At 36.4% G+C, this 23,874-nt stretch overlaps 2 protein-coding genes across 2 annotated transcripts in view; one reads left to right on the top strand and one right to left on the bottom strand.

Annotated features, from left to right (window-relative positions):
* Efcab5 (EF-hand calcium binding domain 5) overlaps positions 1-23,874 on the top strand; it is a 141,108-nt gene that overhangs the window by 34,362 nt on the left and 82,872 nt on the right. The window contains exons 5-7 of the mRNA XM_047543377.1: positions 10,506-10,662; positions 13,044-13,092; positions 16,125-16,195. Coding sequence (XP_047399333.1) covers positions 10,506-10,662; positions 13,044-13,092; positions 16,125-16,195 — 277 coding nt within the window. The remainder of the gene's footprint in view (positions 1-10,505; positions 10,663-13,043; positions 13,093-16,124; positions 16,196-23,874) is intronic.
* On the bottom strand, positions 18,577-18,832 carry LOC124979117 (cyclin-dependent kinases regulatory subunit 1-like). Its single transcript, XM_047543388.1, has one exon. It carries the CDS (start codon positions 18,811-18,813, stop codon positions 18,577-18,579), a length of 237 nt encoding a protein of 78 aa, XP_047399344.1. The 5' UTR covers positions 18,814-18,832.

The following is a 23,874-nucleotide window of genomic DNA, read 5'->3' as shown; positions in this document are numbered from 1 at the left end:
ATGGTAAGTTATCCACTTAACCTGGTTAGAATCAGTTTTTAATGAAATTCAACATTCAATTTTAATATAATCTAGGCAAATGTTGCTTTAAGTGAAAGCTTTTCCTTGTACAACTTGAATGGATAGACAGAATTTGGATTGTCACAACCAGGATGGGGAAGAATTTTTGCTTCTACTCTTTAATCAGGCATATTTACACTGTGCTTTTCTTTAAAAACACATGTTATTTTGAGTAAACTTTTATTAGTTAGTTTTTCTGCATAAAAAAATTACCCCAAGTGAATGGCTTAAAGCAATACCATTTATTTGTCCATGATTTTGTGGATTGGTAACTCTGGGTTAAGTTCATGACTCATATCTACCTCACATGTTATTGATTAGACTTCTTATGCATTGCAGTAAGATGGAAATTGATGGCCTTGATCATTTTTCTAGTGGTTGGCTATTTGCAAGAGTAATGGAAGTAACTGGATCATCATCTAGAAGGCTAAGCTAGGCTTATTTCCAAGGTGTGAAAGGGCTCCCAAATTTAATAAAAGAAGACAAACCCCAATGGTTAAGTACTTTTCAGCTTTCTGCTTGCATCCTGTTTTCCAGTGGCTTATTATATGTCACATGACAACAGGCATAAGGAATGCAAAAATAGACTCCACTTCTTCATAGGAGTAGCTGCAGAGTTGCATTGCACCCAAAGAGTTATACATCCAAGAATGTGAAGAAATCTGTTACATTTTTTTAACTACCACACTGAAGATTCTCCTCCCTTCCAGTTCCCTTAAATGGAGACTTATATTTAGAATTTGCTTGTAAGTTATATCTTTTCTATACTGCCCAAAGTTAAAAGTTTTGGATGCTATAGAATTCTGTTGCTTTGATATAAACATCCTCATGCAATAATGCAGGCTACAGAAGAGAAGTGTTATTCATTTCCTGAACGAGTAACACAATTTGAAATCCATTTAGATTATATTTGAAAGGGTATGTACAATGACTCTGAGGCACAAAACAAGACTTTGTTTCTAAATGGGGGCATCAGTATATAGGAGGAAATGCTATCTCAGCTGAGACCTACAGCATGTGGAAGATCTAGTCAGGCAAATAAAGGGAGAAAAATATTTCAAGCAGATGAAAATATGATAGAAGACCAATTTGTGAATTCACTTTTGTGTCACATGAGAATCCAGGAACACCCGGTGCTTATTACACTATACTGTTTACTAATCTGTTCTGCCATTGGACCTTAAGGTTAATAATGGCAGAATCCATAGGTTAAAATGGTAGAATCCATAATGCCCAATAAATGTTTGTGTAATGAGCAAATAACTTATTGAATAAGTGAATGCACAATGAGCAAAAGCTGGGTGTAAGGGATAGGTACAGAATAGAAAACCATGTAGGAATGAAGATGAAAATTGAAGACAATGCTATGCAGAGAGAGGAAGAAAGAGAAAACAGCAGAGGGAGAAGGAGTAGAGAAAGGGCAGAATGAGAGACAAGCAGAAGGGACTGGGAGGTTTGGCTGCTTAGAAGTGGCATCAGAGGAACTTAGCACGTCCTTTAAAATACCAATTAATCTTTCAGCAGCTCAGACATAGGATCTTCTGTACTATTAAGCTGCTTGCCTGCTTTTGTTTTCAAACTTCAAAGGTTATTTTTGAATACTTATTTTCCTAGAGAATTCTGAAGTCCTTCTGTGGGTAAAAGTAATAACTTTAATTTCAATAATTTCTTTTGGATTATTAGAGGCATACAATTTACCAGTTCTTTTTTTTTTTTATATATATATTTTTTTTAATTATAAAATTGTAAACAAATGGGATACATGTTGTTTCTCTGTCTGTACATGGCGTAAAGGCATACCATTTGTGTAATCATAAATCTACATAGGGTAATGTTGTTTGATTCATTTTGCCATTTTTTCCCCTTCCCCCCCTCCCCTCCCACCCTTCCCCTCCATCTATACAGTCCTTCCTTCCTCCATTCCTGCCCCCCCTCCCTAAACCCAACTCCAACCCCAACACTAACCCTTCCCACCCCCCATTATGTGTCATCATCCACTTATTAGCGATATCATTCTTCCCTTGGTTTTTTGAGATTGGCTTATCTCACTTAGCATGATATTCTCCAGTTTCATCCATTTGCCTGCAAATGCCATAATTTTATCGTTCTTTATGGCTGAGTAATATTCCATTGTATATATACATACCACATTTTCTTTATCCATTCATCAATTGAAGGACATCTAGGTTGGTTCCACAATCTGGCTATTGTGAACTGAGCAGCTATGAACATTGATGTGGCTGTATCTCTGTAATATGCTGATTTTAAGTCCTTTGGGTATAGGCCAAGGAGTGGGATAGCTGGGTCAAATGGTGTTTCCATTCCAAGTTTTCTAAGGAATCTCCACACTGCTTTCCAGAGTGGCTGCACTAATTTGCAGCCCCACCAGCAATGTAAGAGTGTACCTTTCTCCCCACATCCTCGCCAACACCTGTTGTTGGTTGTATTCTTGATAATTGCCATTCTAATTGGGGTGAGATGGAATCTTAGGGTGGTTTTGATTTGCATTTCTCTTATTACTAGAGATGTTGAACATTTTTCCATATGTTTGTTGATTGCTTGTATATCTTCTTCTGTGAAGGGTCTATTCATTTCCTTAGCCCATTTGTCGATTGGATTATTTACATTCTTGGTGTAGAGTTTTTTGAGTTCTTTATAGATTCTGGAGATTAGCGCTCTATCTGAAGTATGATTGGCAAAGATTTTCTCCCACTCTGTAGGCTCTTTCTTTGCATTGCTGATAGTTTCCTTTGCTGACAGAAAGCTTTTTAGTTTGAATCTATCCCAGTTATTAATTCTTGCTTTTATTTCTTGTGCTATGGGAGTCCTGTTGAGGAAGTCTGGTCCTAAGCCGACATGTTGAAGCTCTGGACCTACTTTTTCTTCTATAAGATGCAAGGTCTCTGGTCTGATTCCGAGATCCTTAATCCATTTTGAGTTTAGTTTCGTGCATGGTGAGAGATATGGGTTTAGTTTCATTCTGTTGCATATGGATTTCCAATTCTCCCAGCACCATTTGTTGAAGAGGCTATCTTTTCTCCATTGCATATTTTTGGCCCCTTTGTCTAGTATGAGAAAATTGTATTTATTTGGGTTTGTGTCCGTGTCCTCTATTCTGTACCATTGATCCACCTGTCTATTTTGGTACCAATACCATGCCGTTTTTGTTACTATTGCTTTGTAGTAGAGTTGAAGATCTGGTATTGCGATACCCCCTGCTTCACTCTTTCTGCCAAGGATTGCTTTAGCTATTCTGGGTTTTTTATTCTTCCAGATGAATTTCATAATTGCTTGCTCTATTTCTGTAAGGTACATCATTGGGATTTTAATTGGAATTGCATTGAATCTGTATAGCACTTTTGGTAGTATGGCCATTTTGACAATATTAATTCTTCCTATCCAAGAACATGGGAGATCTTTCCATCTTCTAAGGTTTTCTTTAATTTCTTTCTTTAGTGTTCTGTAGTTCTCATTGTAGAGGTCTTTCACCTCTTTTGTGAGATTGATTCCCAAATACTTTATTTTTTTCGAAGCTATTGTGAATGGGGTAGTTTTCCTAATTTCTCTTTCTGAAGATTCATCGCTTATATATAAAAATGCCTTCGATTTATGTGCATTGATCTTATATCCCGCTACTTTACTGAATTCACTTATGAGATCTAAAAGTTTTCTGGTGGAATTTCCTGGTTCCTCTAAGTATACCATCATATCATCAGCAAATAGGGATAGTTTGAGTTCTTCTTTTCCTATTCGTATCCCTTTAATTTCTTTGGTCTGTCTAATTGCTCTGGCTAGAGTTTCAAGGACGATATTGAATAGAAGTGGTGAAAGAGGGCATCCCTGCCTTGTTCCAGTTTTTAGAGGGAATGCTTTCAGTTTTTCACCATTTAGAATGATATTAGCAATGGGTTTAGCGTAGATGGCCTTTACAATGTTAAGGAATGTTCCCACTATCCCTATTTTTTCTAGTGTTTTGAGCATGAAGGGGTGCTGTATTTTATCAAATGCTTTTTCTGCATCTATGGAAATAATCATGTGATTCTTGACTTTAAGTCTATTGATATGGTGAATTACATTTATTGATTTTCTGATGTTGAACCAACCTTGCATCCCTGGGATGAAACCCACTTGATCATGGTGCACTATCTTTTTAATATGTTTTTTTATGCGATTTGCTAAAATTTTGTTTAGAATTTTTGCGTCGATGTTCATTAAGGATATTGGTCTGAAATTTTCTTTCCTCGATGTGTCTCTGTCTGGTTTAGGAATCAGGGTAATATTGGCTTCATAGAATGAGTTTGGGAGAGTTCCCTCCTCTTCTATTTTCTGGAATACTTTGAGAAGTATTGGAATGAGTTCTTCTTTAAAAGTTTTGTAGAACTCGGCTGAGAACCCATCTGGTCCTGGACTTTTCTTTGTTGGTAGGCTTTTGATGACTTCTTCTATTTCATTACTTGAAATTGGTCTATTTAAATTGTGTATGTCCTCCTCGTTCAGTTTAGGCAATTCATATGTCTCTAGAAACCTGTTGATGTCTTCGAAATTTTCTATTTTGTTGGAGTATAGGTTTTCAAAATAGCTTCTAATTATGTTTTGTATTTCGGTTGTGTCTGTTGTGATATTTCCTTGTTCATTCCGAATTTTAGTGATTTGGGTTTTCTCTCGTCTTCTCTTTGTTAGTGTGGCTAAAGGTTTATCAATTTTGTTTATTTTTTCGAAGAACCAACTATTTATTTTGTCAATTTTTTGTATTGTTGCTTTCGTTTCAATTTCGTTGATTTCAGCTCTCAGTTTGACTATTTCCTGTCTTCTACTACTTTTGGTGTTGGTCTGTTCTTCTTTTTCTAGGGCTTTGAGCTGTAGTGTTAGGTCATTTATTTTTTGAGTTTTACTTCTTTTATTAAATGCGCTCCATGAAATAAATCTTCCTCTAAGTACCGCTTTCATGGTGTCCCAGAGATTTTGATATGTTGTTTCTTTGTTCTCGTTTACCTCTAAGAATTTTTTAATTTCCTTCCTAATATCTTCTGTTATCCATTCATCATATAATAGCATATTGTTTAGTCTCCAGGTGTTGGAGTAATTTCTGTTTTTTACTCTTTCATTTATTTCTAATTTCAATCCATTATGATCTGATAGAATACAAGGTAGTGTCTCTATCTTCTTGTATTTGCTGACATTAGCTTTGTGGCATAATATATGGTCTATTTTAGAGAAGGATCCATGTGCTGCTGAGAAGAAAGTGTATTCGCTCTTGGTTGGATGGTATATTCTATAAATGTCTGTTAAGTCTAAATTATTGATTGTGTTATTGAGATCTATGGTTTCTTTGTTCAATTTTTGTTTGGAAGATCTGTCCAGTGGTGAAAGAGGCGTGTTAAAATCACCTAGTATTATTGTGTTATGGTCTATTTGGTTTCTAAAATTGAGAAGGATTTGTTTAACATACATGGATGAGCCACTGTTTGGGGCATAGATGTTTATGATTGTTATATCTTGCTGATTTATGCTTCCCTTAAGCAGTATGAAATGTCCTTCTTTATCCCTTCTAACTAATATTGGCTTGAAGTCCACATTATCTGAAATGAGGATGGATACTCCAGCTTTTTTGCTGAGCCCATGTGCATGGTATGTTTTTCCCCATCCTTTCACCTTTAGTCTATGGGTATCTCTTTCTATGAGGTGAGTCTCTTGCAGGCAACATATTGTTGGATCTTTCTTTTTAATCCAATCTGCCAGTCTATGTCTTTTGATTGATGAATTCAGGCCATTAACATTCAGGGTTATTATTGAGATATGATTTGTATTCCCAGTCATTTGGTTCATATTTAAAATTTTTGACACATCTTGGTTCCTCCTTTATTTGACAGTTCCTTTAGGATAATTCCTCCCTTTGCTGATTTGCTTCTTTGTTTTTTATCTCTTCCTCATGAAATATTTTGCTGAGAATGTTCTGTAATGCTGGCTTTCTTTTTGTAAATTCTTTTAGCTTTTGTTTATCGTGGAATGATCTTATTTCATCGTCAAATTTGAAGGTAAGTTTTGCTGGGTATAAGATTCTTGGTTGGCATCCATTTTCTTTCAGAGCTTGAAAAATGTTGTTCCAGGCCCTTCTAGCTTTTAGGGTCTGGATTGAAAAATCTGCTGATATCCGTATTGGCTTCCCCCTGAATGTAATTTGGTTCTTTTCTCTCACAGCCTTTAAAATTCTGTCTTTATTTTGTATGTTAGGTATTTTCATTATAATGTGCCTTGGTGTGGGTCTGTTGTAATTTTGTGTATTTGGAGTCCTATAAGCCTCTTGGACTTGATTTTCCATTTCATTCTTCAGATTTGGGAAATTTTCTGATATTATTTCTTCAAATAGATTGTTCATTCCTTTGGTTTGTTTCTCTAAACCTTCCTCAATCCCAATAATTCTCAAATTTGGCCTTTTCATGATATCCCATAGTTCTTGGAGATTCTGTTCATGATTTCTCACCATCTTCTCTGTTTGTTCAACTTTGTTTTCGAGGTTAAATATTTTGTCTTCAATATCTGAAGTTCTGTCTTCCAGCTGTTCTATCCTATTGGTTATGCTTTCTATGGAGTTCTTAATTTGGTTTATTGTTTCCTTCATTTCAAGGATTTCTGTTTGGTTTTTTTTCAATATCTCTAACTCTTTCTTGAAATGATCTTTTGCTTCCTGAATTTGCTCTGTTAGCTGTCGATTGGTGCGATCGTTCAATGCCTGCATTTGCTCTTTCATCTCATCGTTTGCTTCCCTAATCATTTTAATTATGTACATTCTGAACTCCCTTTCTGTCATTTCTTCTGCCATGCTGTCGTTGGATTTTATTGATGTAACATCTAGATTTGTTTGGGGCATTTTCTTCCCTTGTTTTCTCATATTGTTCAGGGATCAGTGGGTCATTAAGATATTGCAGATTTCCTCTATCAACTTACAATGTCCCTGAAGATTGCTAGTATATCCCCTCTTATCCTTCAGTAGTCTGAAGTCTTGGAGGAGGTTGATAATGCAGAGCTCCACGAAGAAGCTGCCTCTCTAGGTGTGGTAACCCTCAGGTGGCGTATATTCCCTGCTAGTGGGCGGAGGTGCCTCCACTTGTTGACCAATGGTCATCCAATGGGGAAGTAGACTGTGGGCTGAGGCAAGGCCTGTTTGTGCCTATGTCTCTGGCTTTACCGTCCCTGTGGGAAAACCTCCCCCGGCCGGGAAGAGTCACTCGGTGGGGACGTCTCGCTAGTCAGTTGCCCTCCTAGAGGTTCCCCTCAATCTACAACTACCTCCTGGGCTGGGCTGTCTTCTTCTGCAATGATCCCAGGGGCCCGGACCTACGTCCTGGGCCTGGGAGCCTCACCCTTCGCAGGCGAGTCTCCTTAGGCTGCCTCTCCCAGAGAATCTGCCCGCAGCCCTGGAAACTTCGCTCCGCCCCTAGGCGTGTCTCTGTGCGGCTCTTCCAGCAAGAAGCCACCTAGCTCCTGGGACCCTGCTCTGCACCAATCGCCTGGCTATGCAGCCCCTCCCCTGAGCCACCACCTGGAGCCCCGTACAATAGCTCGGAGACACAGAGACCCGCCACACACCTCCTCCTCCGGACAGCCGCCCAGTTTCCGACGCAGTCACTAGGAATCCAAACAACTCACTTCGGGTCTCCTCCTCCCGCCAACCACCCGTAGCCCTAGGCAGTCACTCCAAGTCCAAGTGACCCGCCCTGTTCCTCCTCCTCCTCCTTGGGGTGGCCCCCCAGGTGTTCAGGAACGGTGGCTCCGAGACCAGGTGACTCACCACGCTCCTCCTCCAGGCAGGCCACCGGTGTTCAGGAGCAGTTGCTTTTAGTCCAATCAGCTCACCACTCGCCTCTTCCTCTGGCAACCGCCTGTGGTTCTGATGCAGTCACTCCCAGGCTAAGCGTCCCACCGCTCTCCTCCTCCAGGCAGGCCACCAGTGTTCTGGAGCAGCTGCTCCGAGTTCAAACAGCTCCTCACGCAGCTCCTCCTTTGGCAACCGCCCGCAGCTCTGATGCAGCCACTCCCAGGTCAAGCAACACGCCGCGCTCCTCCTCCTCCTCCGGGCAACCTCCCGGCACTCAGGAGCGCTCGCTCTGGGTTCAAACAGTTTACCACGCAGCTCCTCTTCTGGCAACCGCCTGTGGTTCTGATGCAGTCACTCCCAGACCAAGCGTCCCGCCGCGCTCCTCCTCTTCCTCCGGGCAGTCCCCCGGCGCTCAGGAGTGCCCACTCTGAGTTCAAACAGCTCACCACGCAGCTCCTCCTCTGGCAACCACCCGTGGCTCTGATGCAGTCACTCCTAGACCCAAGCGATCCGCCGGGCCTCTCCTCCTCCTCCGGGGAATTCCCCGGTGTTTGGAAGCGGTCACTCTGGGTCCAAATAGCTCGCCACGCAGCTCCTCCCCAGGCAGCCACCCGGAGCCCCAGCGGCTGCTCGAGTCCAAGCGCTATGCTGAGCCGCCTCCTCTACGATGATCCCAGTTGTCCGTGTTTACCGCTCCAGCGGGGGGAGGGGCGTCTCGCCGGGCAACTCCACTTCACAAATTCCCTGCGTTCCGGGGCTACCGCCCCATCCGGGACGCCTCCCCAACAGGAGAGACTCACCCGGCAGCTTTGAGTTGGTCCCAAGTCTCTCACTATCTCCTCTTTTGAATCTTGCGTCCTGGAGCAGCGTGAAATGCAGCCGCCCTCTAGTCCGCCATCTTGGCCCCAATTTACCAGTTCTTACTGAAAATTCCTTTGTGTTTCAAAATCTGTCAGATTATCTTAGTCTTTCTTGTTTGAAAGATAAAGATCTGCTTCAAACATTGTTGGATAAAAAATTGCACTTAAAACTAGCAGTTGATTTTATTACTCTTAGTCATTTGATTTTGTTTCAATCAAAAATAGTGTTTTTTTAAGTCCTAATAGGTATGATTAACATAGGAACAATTAAAATCACAGTTTTTCCCCTGTCCTCAACCTGAATGATGCATCTCTGGCTGAGGACAAGGGTAACTATCATGCTTAGGACATGAGCAGGAACTGTCAAAGATTTGACTCAGGCTAGAGGCAATAGGCCAATATACTCCTAGAGAGACTTCTCCAAATTTTTGTCCAAGACATCAGAATGACCTGAGATGCTTTCATAAATGCATCTTCCAGGTTTCTACCTTAGCCCTGCATCAGAATCCCTCCAGATGATTTCTGTGTCCAGGAAAGAAAGAGACTCATGACGGTAAGGCCTGTTCAGCTTCAGCCTTGCCTTAATAGTTTGTAGGGCAGCTCCTAGGCTATAGTTTTAAATTGTAAATTGAGGGGATGGGGTTGTGGCTCAGTGGTAGAGTGCTTGCCTGGCGTGTGTGAGGCCCTGGGTTTGATTCTCAATACATTATATATATATATATTTAGTTATATATATATAAGTAAATAATAAATGCCCATTGATAACTAAAAAATATATTTTTGAAACATTGTAAATTGATGATTTTATAATTGTATATATTTCTGTTGTACAATGTGATGTTATGATTTATAAATGCATGTGGAATAATTAAATCAAGATAATTAACATCTATTACCTTAACTTGTTTTTTTGGGGGGGTGGGCTCTGGGAATTTAACTCAGGCTCACTCAACCACTGAGCCACATCCCCAGCCCTATTTTGTATTTTATGTAGAAACTGGATTTCTCTGAGTTGCTTAGTGCCTCACTGTTGCTGAGGCTGGCTTTGAACTCACCATGTTCCTGCCTCTGATTCCTGAGCCACTGAGATTACAGGCATGCACCGTGGCGCCCTGCTTAACTAGATTTTTTGTGTGTGTGATGAGAACATTTGAAACTTATAGTCTTAGCAATTTTGAAATGCACATTGTATTATTATTGAATATATTGGCATGCAATGGATCTTTTGAAAACTTATTCCTCCTATCTGATATTTTGCATCCTTTGACCATCATCCCTTCACTCACCTCATATACACTTAGCCTCTGCTTCAGTTGTTTTATATTCCACATGTAGGTGAGAACATAAGGTATTTGTTTTCTCTGCCTGGCTTATTTCACTTTGCATAATTCTCTAATTCTATTTATGTTGTCACAAGAATTTTCTCTTTTTTAGAGGCTAGATAGTATTCTGTTGTGCTCATGTATCACATTTTCTTTATCCATTCATCTTTTGTTGGACACTGAGGTTGATTCCATAACTTGGCTAGTGTGAGTAGTGAACATATAAGTGCAGATGCCTTTTTGACAAACTGATTTCAGATCTTTTGCCAAACTTAGTAAAAGTGCTGAGGAAGGAGGGTTCACTGCAGGCTTACATCATGAAAGATTTCATGGAAAAAAGACAGGTACAAAGTTTAAATGCAACTCTTAACTCTTGTTTTTTGTTATTTGAACAATCTGAACTAAATCTAAAAGTCTTAACATGTTTTCTATCTCTACATTCTTCAGAGTATCTAAGATGAAGGAGAATGTTAAACAGAAAAGAGAACAAAGAGAATACATAAACACAATCAAAGTCAAGGTGGCCATCATGCGGAAACAGGCTCTGCAGGAGCAATTTGATGAATGGATTCTAGACCCTAGAGGAATGATTCCTACAGTAGTGGTAAGGCAGCAGGATATATATAAGGGGTATTGGGGTGAGTGGTAAGAGGGCAGTTACTAGAATACTGAGCGGAATACTATAAACCTCCCTCAAATTTTTCAGTACTGTTGTACTAAATTAATCTTGACCTATCTGGTCAATGAGAGTTGTTTCCTGTAATTTTCTCTTAAACTTAAAAAAAAAATCTTAACTAGATTTCTAAAATCTTGATTCTGGCAATGGTTTCCAGACTAATCATTACAAATGGAGACAGATTTTATTTGTTTGTATGTAACTACTTTTGTAAGACCTATAAGATCATATCTCTTAATTTTAGAGAATAACTATAGTATAATAATTATTTTCTTTTAGGTATGTAGATTTGAAAATATTTAATTGTTAAATCCAATGCCAGGTATATTTCAGTTTCAGGTGAATGATTGAAAATGGACCAAAGAAGACAAGTCACAAACCAAGAGGAAATATTGGCAAAAGACATTGCTAATGAAGGAGCATTATTTAAAATATACAAAGAATTCTTAAAACCCAAAAATACAAAAATAAATACCCCTATTAAAAGATGGACCAAAGTCCCGAACAGATACTTCCCCCAAAAAATGCATTTGTCAAATAAACCTATGAGACAGTGCCCAACATCATATGTTATTAAGGAATTACAAAATAAAACAGCAATGAGATACTAGCACACACCTGTTAGAATGGCCAAAATCCAAAACACAAAACACTGACAATTATGCTGGCAAGAATATAGAGTAGCAAGAACTGTCATTTATTGTTGGTGGGAATGCAAAATGGTACAGCCACTCTGAAAGATGGTTTGACAGTTTCCTATAAAACTAAACATATTCTTAAAATAGAAATACTGAATTAATCCACTTACATGAGATATCTGAATTAGTTAAATTCAGAAAATAAGAAGTAAAATGAATTATAGTTACCAAAGACTGGGAAAAGTTGAAGGGGAGTGAATTTTTGTTTGGTGGGTATAGAGTTTCAGGTTTGCAAAGTGAAAAGTTCAGGAAATCTGAACCAGGCATAGTGGCATATGTCTGTAATTCCAGCAACTTGGAAGGCTGAGGCAGGAGGATTGCAAGTTTGAGACCAGCCTGAGCAACTTAGCAAAATCCTATCTCAAAATAAAAAATTGAAAGGACTGGGAATGCAACTCAGTGGTAGAGCCCTTGCCTAGCCTTTCCAAGGCCCTGGATTTAATACCCAGTACTGAAACAAACAAACAAACAAACAAAAATGACATGGAGAAAAGTGCATCATACTAAGTGGAAGAAGCCAATCTGAAAAGACTACTTATTGTATGATTCTAACTACATGACATTCTAGAAAAGGGAAAAAAACATGGAGACAATAAAAATATTAGTGGTTGCCAGGAGTAAGAAGGGGCAGGTAGGATAAATAGGTGGAACACAGAGGACATTTAGGATAGTGAAACAAGTCTGTACTATTATGGCAGATACTTGTCATACATTTGTCAAAACCCATAGAATGTAGAATACCAAGAGTGACTCCTAATATAAACCATAGTCTTGGGGTGGGGCTGTAGCTCAGTGACAGAGCACTTGCCTAGCATGTGTGAAGTAGTACTGGGTTCAACCCTTAGCACCACATAAAATAAGCAAAATAAAGGAATTCTGTCCATCTACAACTACAAAAAAATTTAAAAATAAATAAACTGTGGCCTTTGATAATGATTCATCAGTGTAGATTCAGTTCATCAACTCTAACAAATGTACAATCCTAGCACAGGATGTTGACAGTGGAGAAGGCTGGAGTTGGGGGCGGGTAGGGAGTATATGGGAACTCTGTACTATCCTTTCAATTTTGCTGTGAACCTAAAACTTCTCTAAAGAAATAAAATCTATTTTTAAAAATGGACCAACTCTCAAATTTTATTTTCAGTAATCAAAGAATAAGGAAGAAAAGAGAATTTTCAGGATGGCCAAAATGGTTGCTAAATGTGTCTTAGCTCCACCATGCCCTGTGTTAGAGTGTTGCTAGAAATGTTCCCTGGGGGAGCAAAACAGTGTCCCTCTCAGCATCCCAGTTCTCACATAAAAAGTTAGGAATCACTGAAGATGTACTTATGAAATCACTTTATATACCTTGAAGTATTCTCTAAATTAAATGTGAATTATTGCTATTTCTGTCCTTGAGTTAGAAAGATCATATAGCACTTAGAAAGACTATAGATGACTTTTAGTCTGAAATACTATATGTTTGATAATTGAGGATTAATACATGGTTCCTTTCCTTACTTTTTTTTTTGTCTCTTTCCTTCCTTCCTTCTTTCCTCTCTCTTTTCTTCCTTTCTTCCTACCTTCCCCTTCCCTCCTTCCTTCCTTCCTTCCTTCCTTCCTGATTTGCAGATTCAAAATGTTCTTCATGAATTTTTCCAAAAGCCAGAATTTGAGCTTGGTAAGTATGCCTATTGGTACTATGGTATTTTTATTTTTCTAGGGGGGGAGGCATTGAATTCAGATGAAGAGTTGATATTGAAACAGATGTTATTGAAAGCTCTTATTGATGAATTAGGCTCTTCTGCTCTTTCCAGACAATGTAGAAAAGCTATCAATCATTCTCAATTCTTTTAGCCCAGTGCCTCATTGTACTGTACCTCTTTATTAACCCATGCCATACTTAGAGAATTTAAAAAGAAAGATATAATGTAATAACTATGATAAAAATAAGAAATACATGTACTGGATTTCAATATATGAATGTTTGGTTACAACTCCACTAGAAGACGTAATGCAGCATGAATGTTTAGACATATGAAAAGTAAAATTATATCCAATTAACCATTTTCTTTGCATTTGATATTTTTTAATAAGGGCAAAATGAATGGGAGAGAGAGAGAGAGAGAGAGAGAGAGAGAGAGAGAGAGAGAGAGAGAGAGAGAGAGAGAGAGAGAGAAAGGGAAATTCCCATGACAAGGATAGCTACAAATGCAGACTGATATACATGTGTAGTATTAGAGTTCAAATATAATTTAGATGTTAGCTCCTGTAACACAATTCTTTGAAATGGTAAACAACTCCTAGTTAAGTTCCAGGATAAATTTTACTTTTAAACCTCCCTCAAATTTTCACAGTAGTTACATTTGGAAAATTAAACAACAAAATTAGGGACTGTGGGTGTAGCTCAGTGGTAGAGCTTGTGCATACCCTGAATGAGACCCTGGGTTTAATCCCCAGCACCAAAAAATAAAAACAACAGCAAAATTCTACTCTGTTTATACATAAAATAGAATTGAGTTCTAGATTTGAAATTACTATGAGCAAATATTTCACTTACTTCAATGTCTGATGGGAGGGGGAAAGCCTTTGTTTTTCAGAAATTGCAGGAGTTCTGCCTCTACACCTACTCTCCATTATTGTAATGATAAAAACTCTTCCACAAATTCCCCACATTCCCAGTGGGGGGAAAGGAAGATAATACCCTATGGAGAACCATAGATTTCGATGCATTGGTTTTCAGAAAGATTTTTTTTATGTAAGATTAGGTGTTCACACACACACACACACACACACACACACACACACACATCTGACTTGGTACATAAAGAACTAGACTTTGAGTCCTGATAATGTACTTATATCCAAGTGGATAATACATTTCAATGTATTTTTTAACTACTTGTTACAATGATAACAATAGATTGTGACAATGTTTGAAGTCTGTTCTCACTTTTTAAAATGAAATAAATATGGTTCTATTCTTTTTGATCACTGGTCCCCAAATGTGATTTGGACCTTGTATTAGTGACAGCTTTTTCTCCCTTCCCTGTTCTCAACCTATCCAAAAAATGTAATTTTCCTGTGAGTCAACCTCTACTCCTATTTCAGAAAATCTTTGACACAACTTCCTGTGTTCATTTATTTTGGATGGGGGTACAGAAGGAGTGAGTAAAGGCAACACTATTGGGATCCCGATGAACATTAGAGAAATTCCAGGCTACTCCAGTTGATAGTAATTGTTTCTCCTCTCATCTCCTTTCTTATAGTATTTATTTTCTATATCATTCATTCATTCAATATTTGTTGAGTCCATCCTTAGTTCCAGTTATGGTAAGGGGGTAAAGAAAGCAAAGACATGCTTCCTTTCCTTAAATTGCTCAAAACCCGATCAGAGGACAAACATGTACATTTCATGGCAGCTCTTGCTAGTAGAAGCCAGTTTAGTTAGCATAATTTCTGGAACTTAGAGAAAGGTCTGGGTTGGGGATATCAGCATCTAATGCATAAGCTTATATGAATCTTCATGGCCACAATAACATTCAAATAGTAGTCACAAAATCCAAGAATAACTGAAAAATCTTTGCTGTGACCTTGGGTCAGCCCAGGACAGACAGGAAGAGTTACTGCTAGAAGTAGGAGAGGAAGACAGTTTGATGAGCTTTCATACAATTGTTTTCCTCTCTGTTAAGATCAATAAAGATTATATAAGTGTCATATCAAATGGAAATTTTAAAATGTTTACTTGAACTAACTGCCACATTCACCATTGTTGATCACTCTGTTATTCAAAACTTTTTGCTTGACTTTTGTGACATCATTTTCTCTTTATATTTTTCTTCTATCTTTGATCATCTCTTGCATTTTTGTCCCTTGATTCTTCTTTTGCTTAAACCTTAAATGTTGTTTTCCAGAGTTTCCCTTTTCACTCACTTTATATACTACCCACTCCCTGGGTTTCCTTATTCAAATCTATAACTGCAGTTATAGATTTCAAACTTTACCCTGAGCTCCAGCTACTTTTAAAAGATCTACAATGAGTAGTAAGTGAAAAAGCAAGTTGCAAATCAAAATGATCATATTCATATGGAGAAAAACAAAATATATATGACCATATACACATATACATATGGAAATGCATAGGAAGGTTGCTGGAAGGATGGTGACAAGCTGGTGATGGTGGTTACTTCTATGGCAGAAGGGAATGAGCATTCAGATGGGGGAATAGAGGGAAAGGATATTCACATTTTGCTGCTCATATTTTTGTATTATTTGAATCTTTTACTAACCATGTTTATATAGTTCTAGTTAATTTAAGAAACATTAGAGCCAAAAAAAGATTTTTAAATGAAAGTTTATAGAGGTGTTTTGATTTAGTATCTCCTATTATAAATGCTAACATAAATTAATACAAATGTTTTTATAGTCTTTTATACTATTGTGCATATGTTTCTGCTTTATCCCAATTCAGGTATTAAAAATTTAGGTTTATTCTTTTTAGTATTTGGTTACTTGGTTAAATAAAAGCCAGGAAAAATAATAATTCTGTAGTAATTGAAAAGTTACCCAACTATATATTATTTATTTTAACTGTGAGTAGACATTAGTTAAGAAATAATTTTATATTCTTCTTTTAAGTACTAGAATGTAAATACAAAATATGAATATATTACAACCAAACTAACTAGCAAATATTTTTTATTTCAAAATTAGAATCACATTGCAAACAATTGAATATTACTGACTCCATGGAATCAGGATTGAACAAAATGGAATTTTCAGAAGTAAGAAATTGTATTATTTAATATATGAATTATTCTGTCAGTTTCAACTATCTTTTGGTAGATGCCACACATACATTAATTTAGAATTAAATAAGATCATAAAAACTTATTTTATCATTTTTTAAGGGACACATTTTAAAAAGTTTTAACCCCTCTAGCCAGGCACATGGTGCATGCCTGTAATCCCAGCAACTCAGGAAGCTAAGGCAGAAGCTTAAGGCCAGCCTCTGCAACTTGTTGAGACTCTATCTCAAAAGATTAAAAGGGCTGTAGATGTAGCTCAGTGGTAGAATGACGCTGAGTTCAATCCCTCATACAATTAAAAAAAAAAAAAGTTTTAACCCTCTGAAATTAGGCTACATCTTACATGCAAAGTCATCTTATCATTTCTTTCAGTGGCACTCATAATATGAAAATGTGAAAAACTTTCACTGACACCTTCTGGTAAGATCAAGAAAAATCTGCCTCTTATATTTAATGAAATCTCATTATATAAATAATAATGAGACCTAAAACTTACAAAGCATTTCCTATGGACCAGGCACTGTCCTAAAATATTCATAGATGAACTTGGGCAATCTTCTCAGTAATTCTTACATCCTCTATTCTTTTTTGTAATCCTCTACTGTTTTTGATGAAAACACTGAAGTTCATGGTCTCACAATCAATCGAATTGGGAAATTTTGTATTTAGGTTGTCTGGTTTCAAAGTCTATTTAATATTATATCTGAGAAAGTAGGATTCTGTTTTCATGGGATAAGTGAAAGAAGCAATTTAATGCTACCACAATCCTGGATTTTCAATAGTCTACTTTTATATTTTTTTTCATGTTTTCCTATTTCCTATTTCCTATCTTGTTTTTCCCCTCTAATAACATTAGTGTTAAAGTCAAGATAACTTTCTCCTTTTTCTCTCATTCATCCTTGCTCCATTAAAGGTGAAGACTAAGTACCATATACAGTTTCAAAGTTCTGTATGAAGGATTTCTGGACTCCTTCATTTTTGTGTAAATATGAATTTGGCAAATTTCATCTCAGTTATGTTCTCATTGTGTTTCTTAGGTTCTCTCTTTGCCATTCATCAGTCACAGGTTCAAACTAATGACCAGTACCTTTATCTCCACTGTGATGCAGAACCCATATGATGAACCACATCATAATTTCCTTTAAATTTTTTTTTTTGCACAAGGGGCAGGGTAGTTGGGGGAGCTGGTGATTGAACCCAGGACCCTGTACATGCTAGGCAAGCACTTCTACCACTTACCTACACCTCCAGCCCAGAGCCACATCTTTTACTAATTCTCACACACCAAGTCAGCTACCAGGAGCTACCTGCTGGTTGACTGTTACCTGGCCCTAAATCAACCCAGACAGCTAATGGATAGCTCCTGTGCCATAAAGTTTTCCAGAATTATTTAGACTAGTTAATTCCAGACTCTTTACTCCGCTTTGCCTTACATTTCCTGTAGAAACCCCCATAAGGACTCTCATTTAGGCTTTCCCTTTGCTCCATCCTGTTTTTGCCTCCTAAACAAAACCTGATGCTTTCCCTCTGGTATTGTATGGCATGACACGATCCCTTCTCACAATGGTTTCCAAAACTGTAAATAATAAAAATTTTCTTCTAATGGAATTAGCCTCTCCACATCATCATTCAGTCACCTCCTTAAATTGAAATCCCACAAATAAAATTGAGATAAATGACTCAAAGAAAAAAATATGTAGAACAAACAGTAGTATTAACATAGTTCAGGAAAAGTCAAGGCTTTATCACTTTAATACAATTATAACCATAGTTTAAATTTCTTTGCAAAACACTGGTTCTCGGTGCTACTTTCCTAATTGTCTTATAGTTGTTTTCCTAAAGGGAACAATTTAGAAAATTTTCTTTTCTTTCTTTTTTTTTTTTGGATTATAAAAACTTCCTCTTTAATCAAGGTTTTTAACATGGAACAGATTAGATTTCTCAAATAAAATGGAAAATTTCCAATACTTTGAAACATAAATCCGTAAGTCTCCATACATACAACACTCAGCAGGAAAAAAACAAAGCAGCAAGTTCATACAATCCCTGTAACAGCTGTGGTCTGATTCTCAGATGCTCCCTCCATCTGCCAAGTGTGTTCTGCTGGATACAGAGCACACTGTGGCTTTTGGGGTCACACCCAGCTGAGGCTGTGGTTCACAGAGCACTCATTTGGCAGGTTGGTGGTGGCTCTATTCCACAAGTAAAGCAGTTACAAGCACATTCAAACATTGTATTGAACATCCTTTAAATATCAAAGTGGAAAACAAGAAGGCAACATAATCATGTTATCAGAAAGATGTCAGAAAGTAAGGATAGCTGTGTAAAGCTTGAGGTTGAAAAGTGGCTTGCCAGCTTCATTTCTTTGGCTTCTTGGGTAGTGGCCGCAACAGCAAGATGGGAGGTTCTGGTTCATGGATCATATAATGAACCCATCCCTGACTCTGCTGAACGCCGAGGTTCCTCCATTCAGACTCAGACATCAAATGAGTTTTAGGGACCAATTTGACTATGTCCTTGGGCAACAAGACATGCCGGTACTCGAACTCCTCATCGTCGTATTTGTCCGAATAGTAAATTTGTTTGTGTGACATGATCGCTCGGTCTGCGGGCCTCCACCACCGCACCGCCAACCTCTAAACAACTCCTTCTTATTTTTTAATTATAAGAGTAATATATGACTTTTACCATATATGAATTATATCTCAACAAGAAAATAATATAGGTTCATTACAGAAAATTAAAGGTGGAAAAATACAAAGAAGAAAAAAATTTAAATTCATAATTCTACTAATAGTGTTAACACTGTGATATTTTTCTTTGGATAATAATGATGCTTTGGATTTTTTTTTAACCACTTCTTTTTTATGTGCTGTAGACTTAAGGATATTGCATATACTTTCTTACCAAAATTATCATCCTCATTTTGCAAATATGGCAGGAAGATGGAACAATTTCCTCAATGTCACATATGACATAAGTCACTGAACTGGTTCCAAAGCTCATGATGTTCTTGACCCTATTGTCTGTTATATTCATAGTGAGACATATGAGGTTTTAGTTTAGTTTTATTTTTTCATAATAGAGTTTGGGTCATGTCTAATATATAATTGTATGTCCTACTTTTTCACTTAACATTGTCTTTTTATCATTTATCTATATTAATATATATTCTTTAAAGCATGATCTTAAACTTTTTATTATGAAAAAATTGTAGATTTACAAGAAGTTACAAAAGTAGTACATAGGGATCCCACATACCCTTTCACCAGTTTTTTCAAAAGTCACATCTTGCATGACTTCAGTATAATATCAAAACCAGGAAATTAATACTGATACAATGGTTATGTATAGTACTATGTTATTTTATCACTTGTATAGATTTCTCTAACCATCACCAAAATTAAGTTATAGAACTATTTCAGTGCTGCAGAGATCTACTGGTAGTGACATTTTACCAGTTTGAGTGAAATGTAGAAGCCTTATCTCCTTTTAAGTTATTTTGTACTTTCCCATTTATTGTATCATTGTCCAAAATATTTCCTGTGCATACATCCCATCAGGTAATGCTATCCTTTTTTGTTTTAATAGTTAAAAATAATTTAGAAAACTCAAGAGAAGAAGTAAAGTCTGTTGTATTTATCTGTATTTTTTTGCTCTTTTCATTGTTCTTCAAGATTCTTTCCCTGTCCCCCAAATTCTGGTAATGGGTTTTGGACTCAGGGCCTTGGGCACATCTGGCAAGTGCTCTATCACTGAGCTACATGCCCAGCTACAAGATTCCTTTTTTATGAATTCTGTTTAGAGAACTTCTTTTAGTAATTCTCTTAGAGTAGGTCTTCAGATGAAAAATTCTACTTAAAGTAGGGCTAAATTTTTCTGGTCTTTCTAGATTACTCTTTTCTTACTACTCTGGCTAGAGCAAACTTTTCTTGGTTTTGTTGTTGTTGTTTTCTCTCTCTTTCTCTGCACAAAGGAAAGGCCATGTGAGGACGCACCAAAGTAGCCATCTGCAACCAAAAATTTAAGAAAATTATTAAAGGAATAGCAGATAAATGAAATAAGCAAACAAAATTGAACAGGTTTGAAAATTAAAAATAATTTACTGGAGCCAACATTATTTTTTATATTTTTAAATGTTAAAATGTTATGTTTAACTGGGCACAGTGGCACATGTCTATAACCCGTGACTCAGGAGGCTAAGGCAGGAAGATCACAAGTTTGAGGCCAGCCTGAGCAATTTAGTGGGACTCTCTCTCTAATAAAGAAAAAAATAAAAAGATGGGGATATAACTCAGTGGTAAAGCACTCCTGGGTTCAACCTCCAGTACCCAAAGAAAAAAGTTATATTTATAAAATTTAAAATTATAGAATAGTAAAAATAATAGGACTTTCTTAATAAAACTGTTACCAAAAGCTTTAATATCTCCATAATTATTGAACAGTTTTTGTTTATTTAACTTTTCATTTTTAATATAATTTTCTTTTCTATGTTCTTTTACAATGTGCTATAAGTTCATGAAGCTTAAGAAAGTTTTGTTGCTGTATCCAGGTTGCCTCCTCCTTTTCTTTCTGAGAAATCTCCTTATAAGGATATATGTGAGTGCATTTTGGGCCCACATGGATAATTCAGGATAACCTCCCAATCTCAAAACCTGTAATTCAGTCACACCTACAAAAACTATTTTCCAATACAAGGTAACATTTATAGATTCAGGAATTAGGACCTGATATCTTTGAGGGCCATTACATGCCTTATACCCATTAAGAGTGTACAGTTAAATGGGTTTTAGTATATTTACAAAATCATGCAACCATCTAAATCAATTTTAGAACATTCCCATCACCCCCTAAAGAAATTTCTTTCCCATAATTAGTCACTTCCCATTTCCCTCCAATTTCCAGTCCTCAGCAACCACTAGTGTACTTTCTGACACTACAACTTTGCCTATTTTGGACATTTCATATAAATGGAATCATACAATATGTATTATCATCATAGTGTTTTGTAGATTCGTGTGTAGTGTTTTAATTTCTTTCTGTTTACAAATAAAATGTTGATAATAACATTCCTTTGTATGGATGTACCACTATTTATCCTTTCAACAGTTGATGAAGATTGTATACTTTTCACTTTTTGGTTATTGTGAATAATATTGCTATGAACATGTGTATATAAGTTTGTACATGAATATATGTTTTCATTTCTCTTGGATATATTCTTGAGTAGAATTCCAGTATTATATGGTAACTTTATGCTTAATCTTTTGAGAAACTGCTGGAGCATTTTTTACAGCAGTTGTACCATTTTACATTTCCATCTGAAGTGATCCTGTTCTAGTTTTAATGGTCAAAATTTATCAAAATGGTCACCAAGAAAACATTATAATCATTATAAGTTCCAAACAGTAGAAACCTAACATGTTATATTCTCTTATCATTATGTAACAAAACTGGAAAATAATAAACAAACTTAAAAATTAAGTTTAACCAATTGGAAATTTTAAAAAAATACTCTTTTTAATAACAACTGGAGGGCTGGAGTTGTGGCTCAGTGGTATTGTGCTTGCCTGGCACATGCCTCAGCACCACGTACCAATAAATAAAATAAAGGTCCATCCACAATTTTAAAAAATTTTAAAAAAAACAAACTACTGGGTGAATATCTGACATCTAGTTTTATAGGATGCTAGGAAATGTGTATTCAGATGAGAAATTGCTTTTTTAACTTTTAAAAATGGGATAGGGTAACAAATTCTTAAAATAGACAAATACAAAAAATAAACAACATATTTGCACATTGCCATCACCCAGAATTAATTCTTAACACCTTGGCATATTTTCCTATGAAGGAATCATTCCATTTTATAAAAATTAAATATGACCATTAAGAATTTTAAACAACACATGAAAGTACAAAGATGAGGGACTGGAATTGTGGTGTGGTGGTAGAGTGCTTGCCTAGCACATGTGAGGCACTGGGTTTAAACCTCAGCACCACATATAAAACTAAATAAAATAAAGTTAAAAAAACTGCCTCTGGAAAATAAAAAAGTACAAGGATGACAATTTGAAAATCACTTCAAGGTTTTTACCCAGAAATAACCATTGTCAACCATTATTCAAAACTGCTTTTTGTACTATATTGCTATAGATAGGGGTGTATATAGCAATGTGGGTGACCAGAATTATAAATATTTGATTAGTTAAAAAGTAATATATAATTTCATCCCAAAGAAAGAAAAGGAAACTAAAGTGAAAATAAAGGAATTGTTGAAATTAAACATATATTCACAAATTAATTCTAAAACAATTCAAGGAAATGACCATATACTTAAAAACGATAAAAGTTGCAGTTGTAGGGGATGGTGGTATATGCCTATAATCCTAGTTACTTAGGAGGCTGAGGCAGGAGGATTATAAATTCAAGGCCAGCTTTAGCAATTTAGCAAAGATTCTGTTTGAAAAAATAAAAAGAGCTGGGCATGTAGCTCAGTGGTGGAGTATGCCTGGGTTCAATCCCCAGTACTGCACACAAAAAATAAATAATAACATAAATAAGTAAATAAAAAATGAAAAAAATGCCTTGAATATAGTGTTCTCTTTTGATTTTTTTTCATTTTAGGAATTTTCTTCTTTATTATGCTTTGGAATACATCTTCTGTTTTGGGGCTGTCTACAAAGGGAAATCAATTATATGTATTTGGAACTAGATTTGTCTTTCATATCTAGTAATTCTTTCTGATTTTAGTAATTTTCTTGACTTTCTTACCTGCATTCACTATGATGGTCTGAACCTTTTCTGTCAGTAATTCCACTTTGTGTTGCTTGTTCTTTGGTTCCTTGCACTTAAACTGTACCATTTCATTTCATTCTGCTGTTTTATTCACTTGTCTTTGAGTTCTTGTTATGTTGAATTTATATTCCTATTAAGTCATACTATAGCTAAAGGAACTTGAGACAAACTCTTTTCTTTTTCTTGAGTTATTTTCTACTAGATCGACTTTTTCTTTTCTTCCTGTGTTGTTTGGACAGTTGCCATCCTTCTATACTATTTCTTTTCCTATTCCTTGTGTTTGGATGGTTCTGCCCTAATTTCTATTTATTCTGTTGTGGTATAGATGCTTTCTTCCTAGGCCACTGGAGACCATTTATTTTCATTGTGAATCTCCAGTTTAGAGGGTTGACATTTCCTTTTCCAGTCACTCTTTTTGCTCCTGGTGTTAGAATAAGAGAGGAGGGAAGAGGAAAGTACTTCTAAGACTAATGCAATCTTTGCAAGAATGCCTGGACTTTCTGCTTTCTTTTATTTCATCCATTTATTCATTCTTTTATTCAACAAATACTTGTTTGGCTCTTGGTTTATTATGAATATTCTGATAAATACCAAGTTTGAGTGTTTCCCTCTGCCTAATTTGTTTTTTAAAACCAAAAACTGATTTCAAATATTTCCAAATGCCATATTTTATGAATTAAGATAATCATGATTATAGTAATTTAAGATAGAATATAATGGATTATGTTAGCAAATTCCCTGTATTGACCCATACCTGTTTCTGGAATAATCCTGACTCATGGGTGTTCTTGGAGAATTCCTAAAATCAGTCCTTTAATTCTCAGTTTTAATTTTTGTTCCTCCTATATTGCTTAACTCC

Source organism: Sciurus carolinensis, chromosome 3 (genome assembly GCF_902686445.1).
Source record: "Sciurus carolinensis chromosome 3, mSciCar1.2, whole genome shotgun sequence".
Taxonomy (NCBI): Eukaryota; Metazoa; Chordata; class Mammalia; order Rodentia; family Sciuridae; genus Sciurus; species Sciurus carolinensis.
Note: the sequence above shows the minus strand (reverse complement) of the source record. Positions and strands in the feature narration are given on the sequence as shown.

Coding starts and splice junctions, on each gene's coding strand:
- LOC124979117 (XM_047543388.1), bottom strand. CDS start 18,813: ATGTCACACAAACAAATTTACTATTCGGACAAATACGACGATGAGGAG.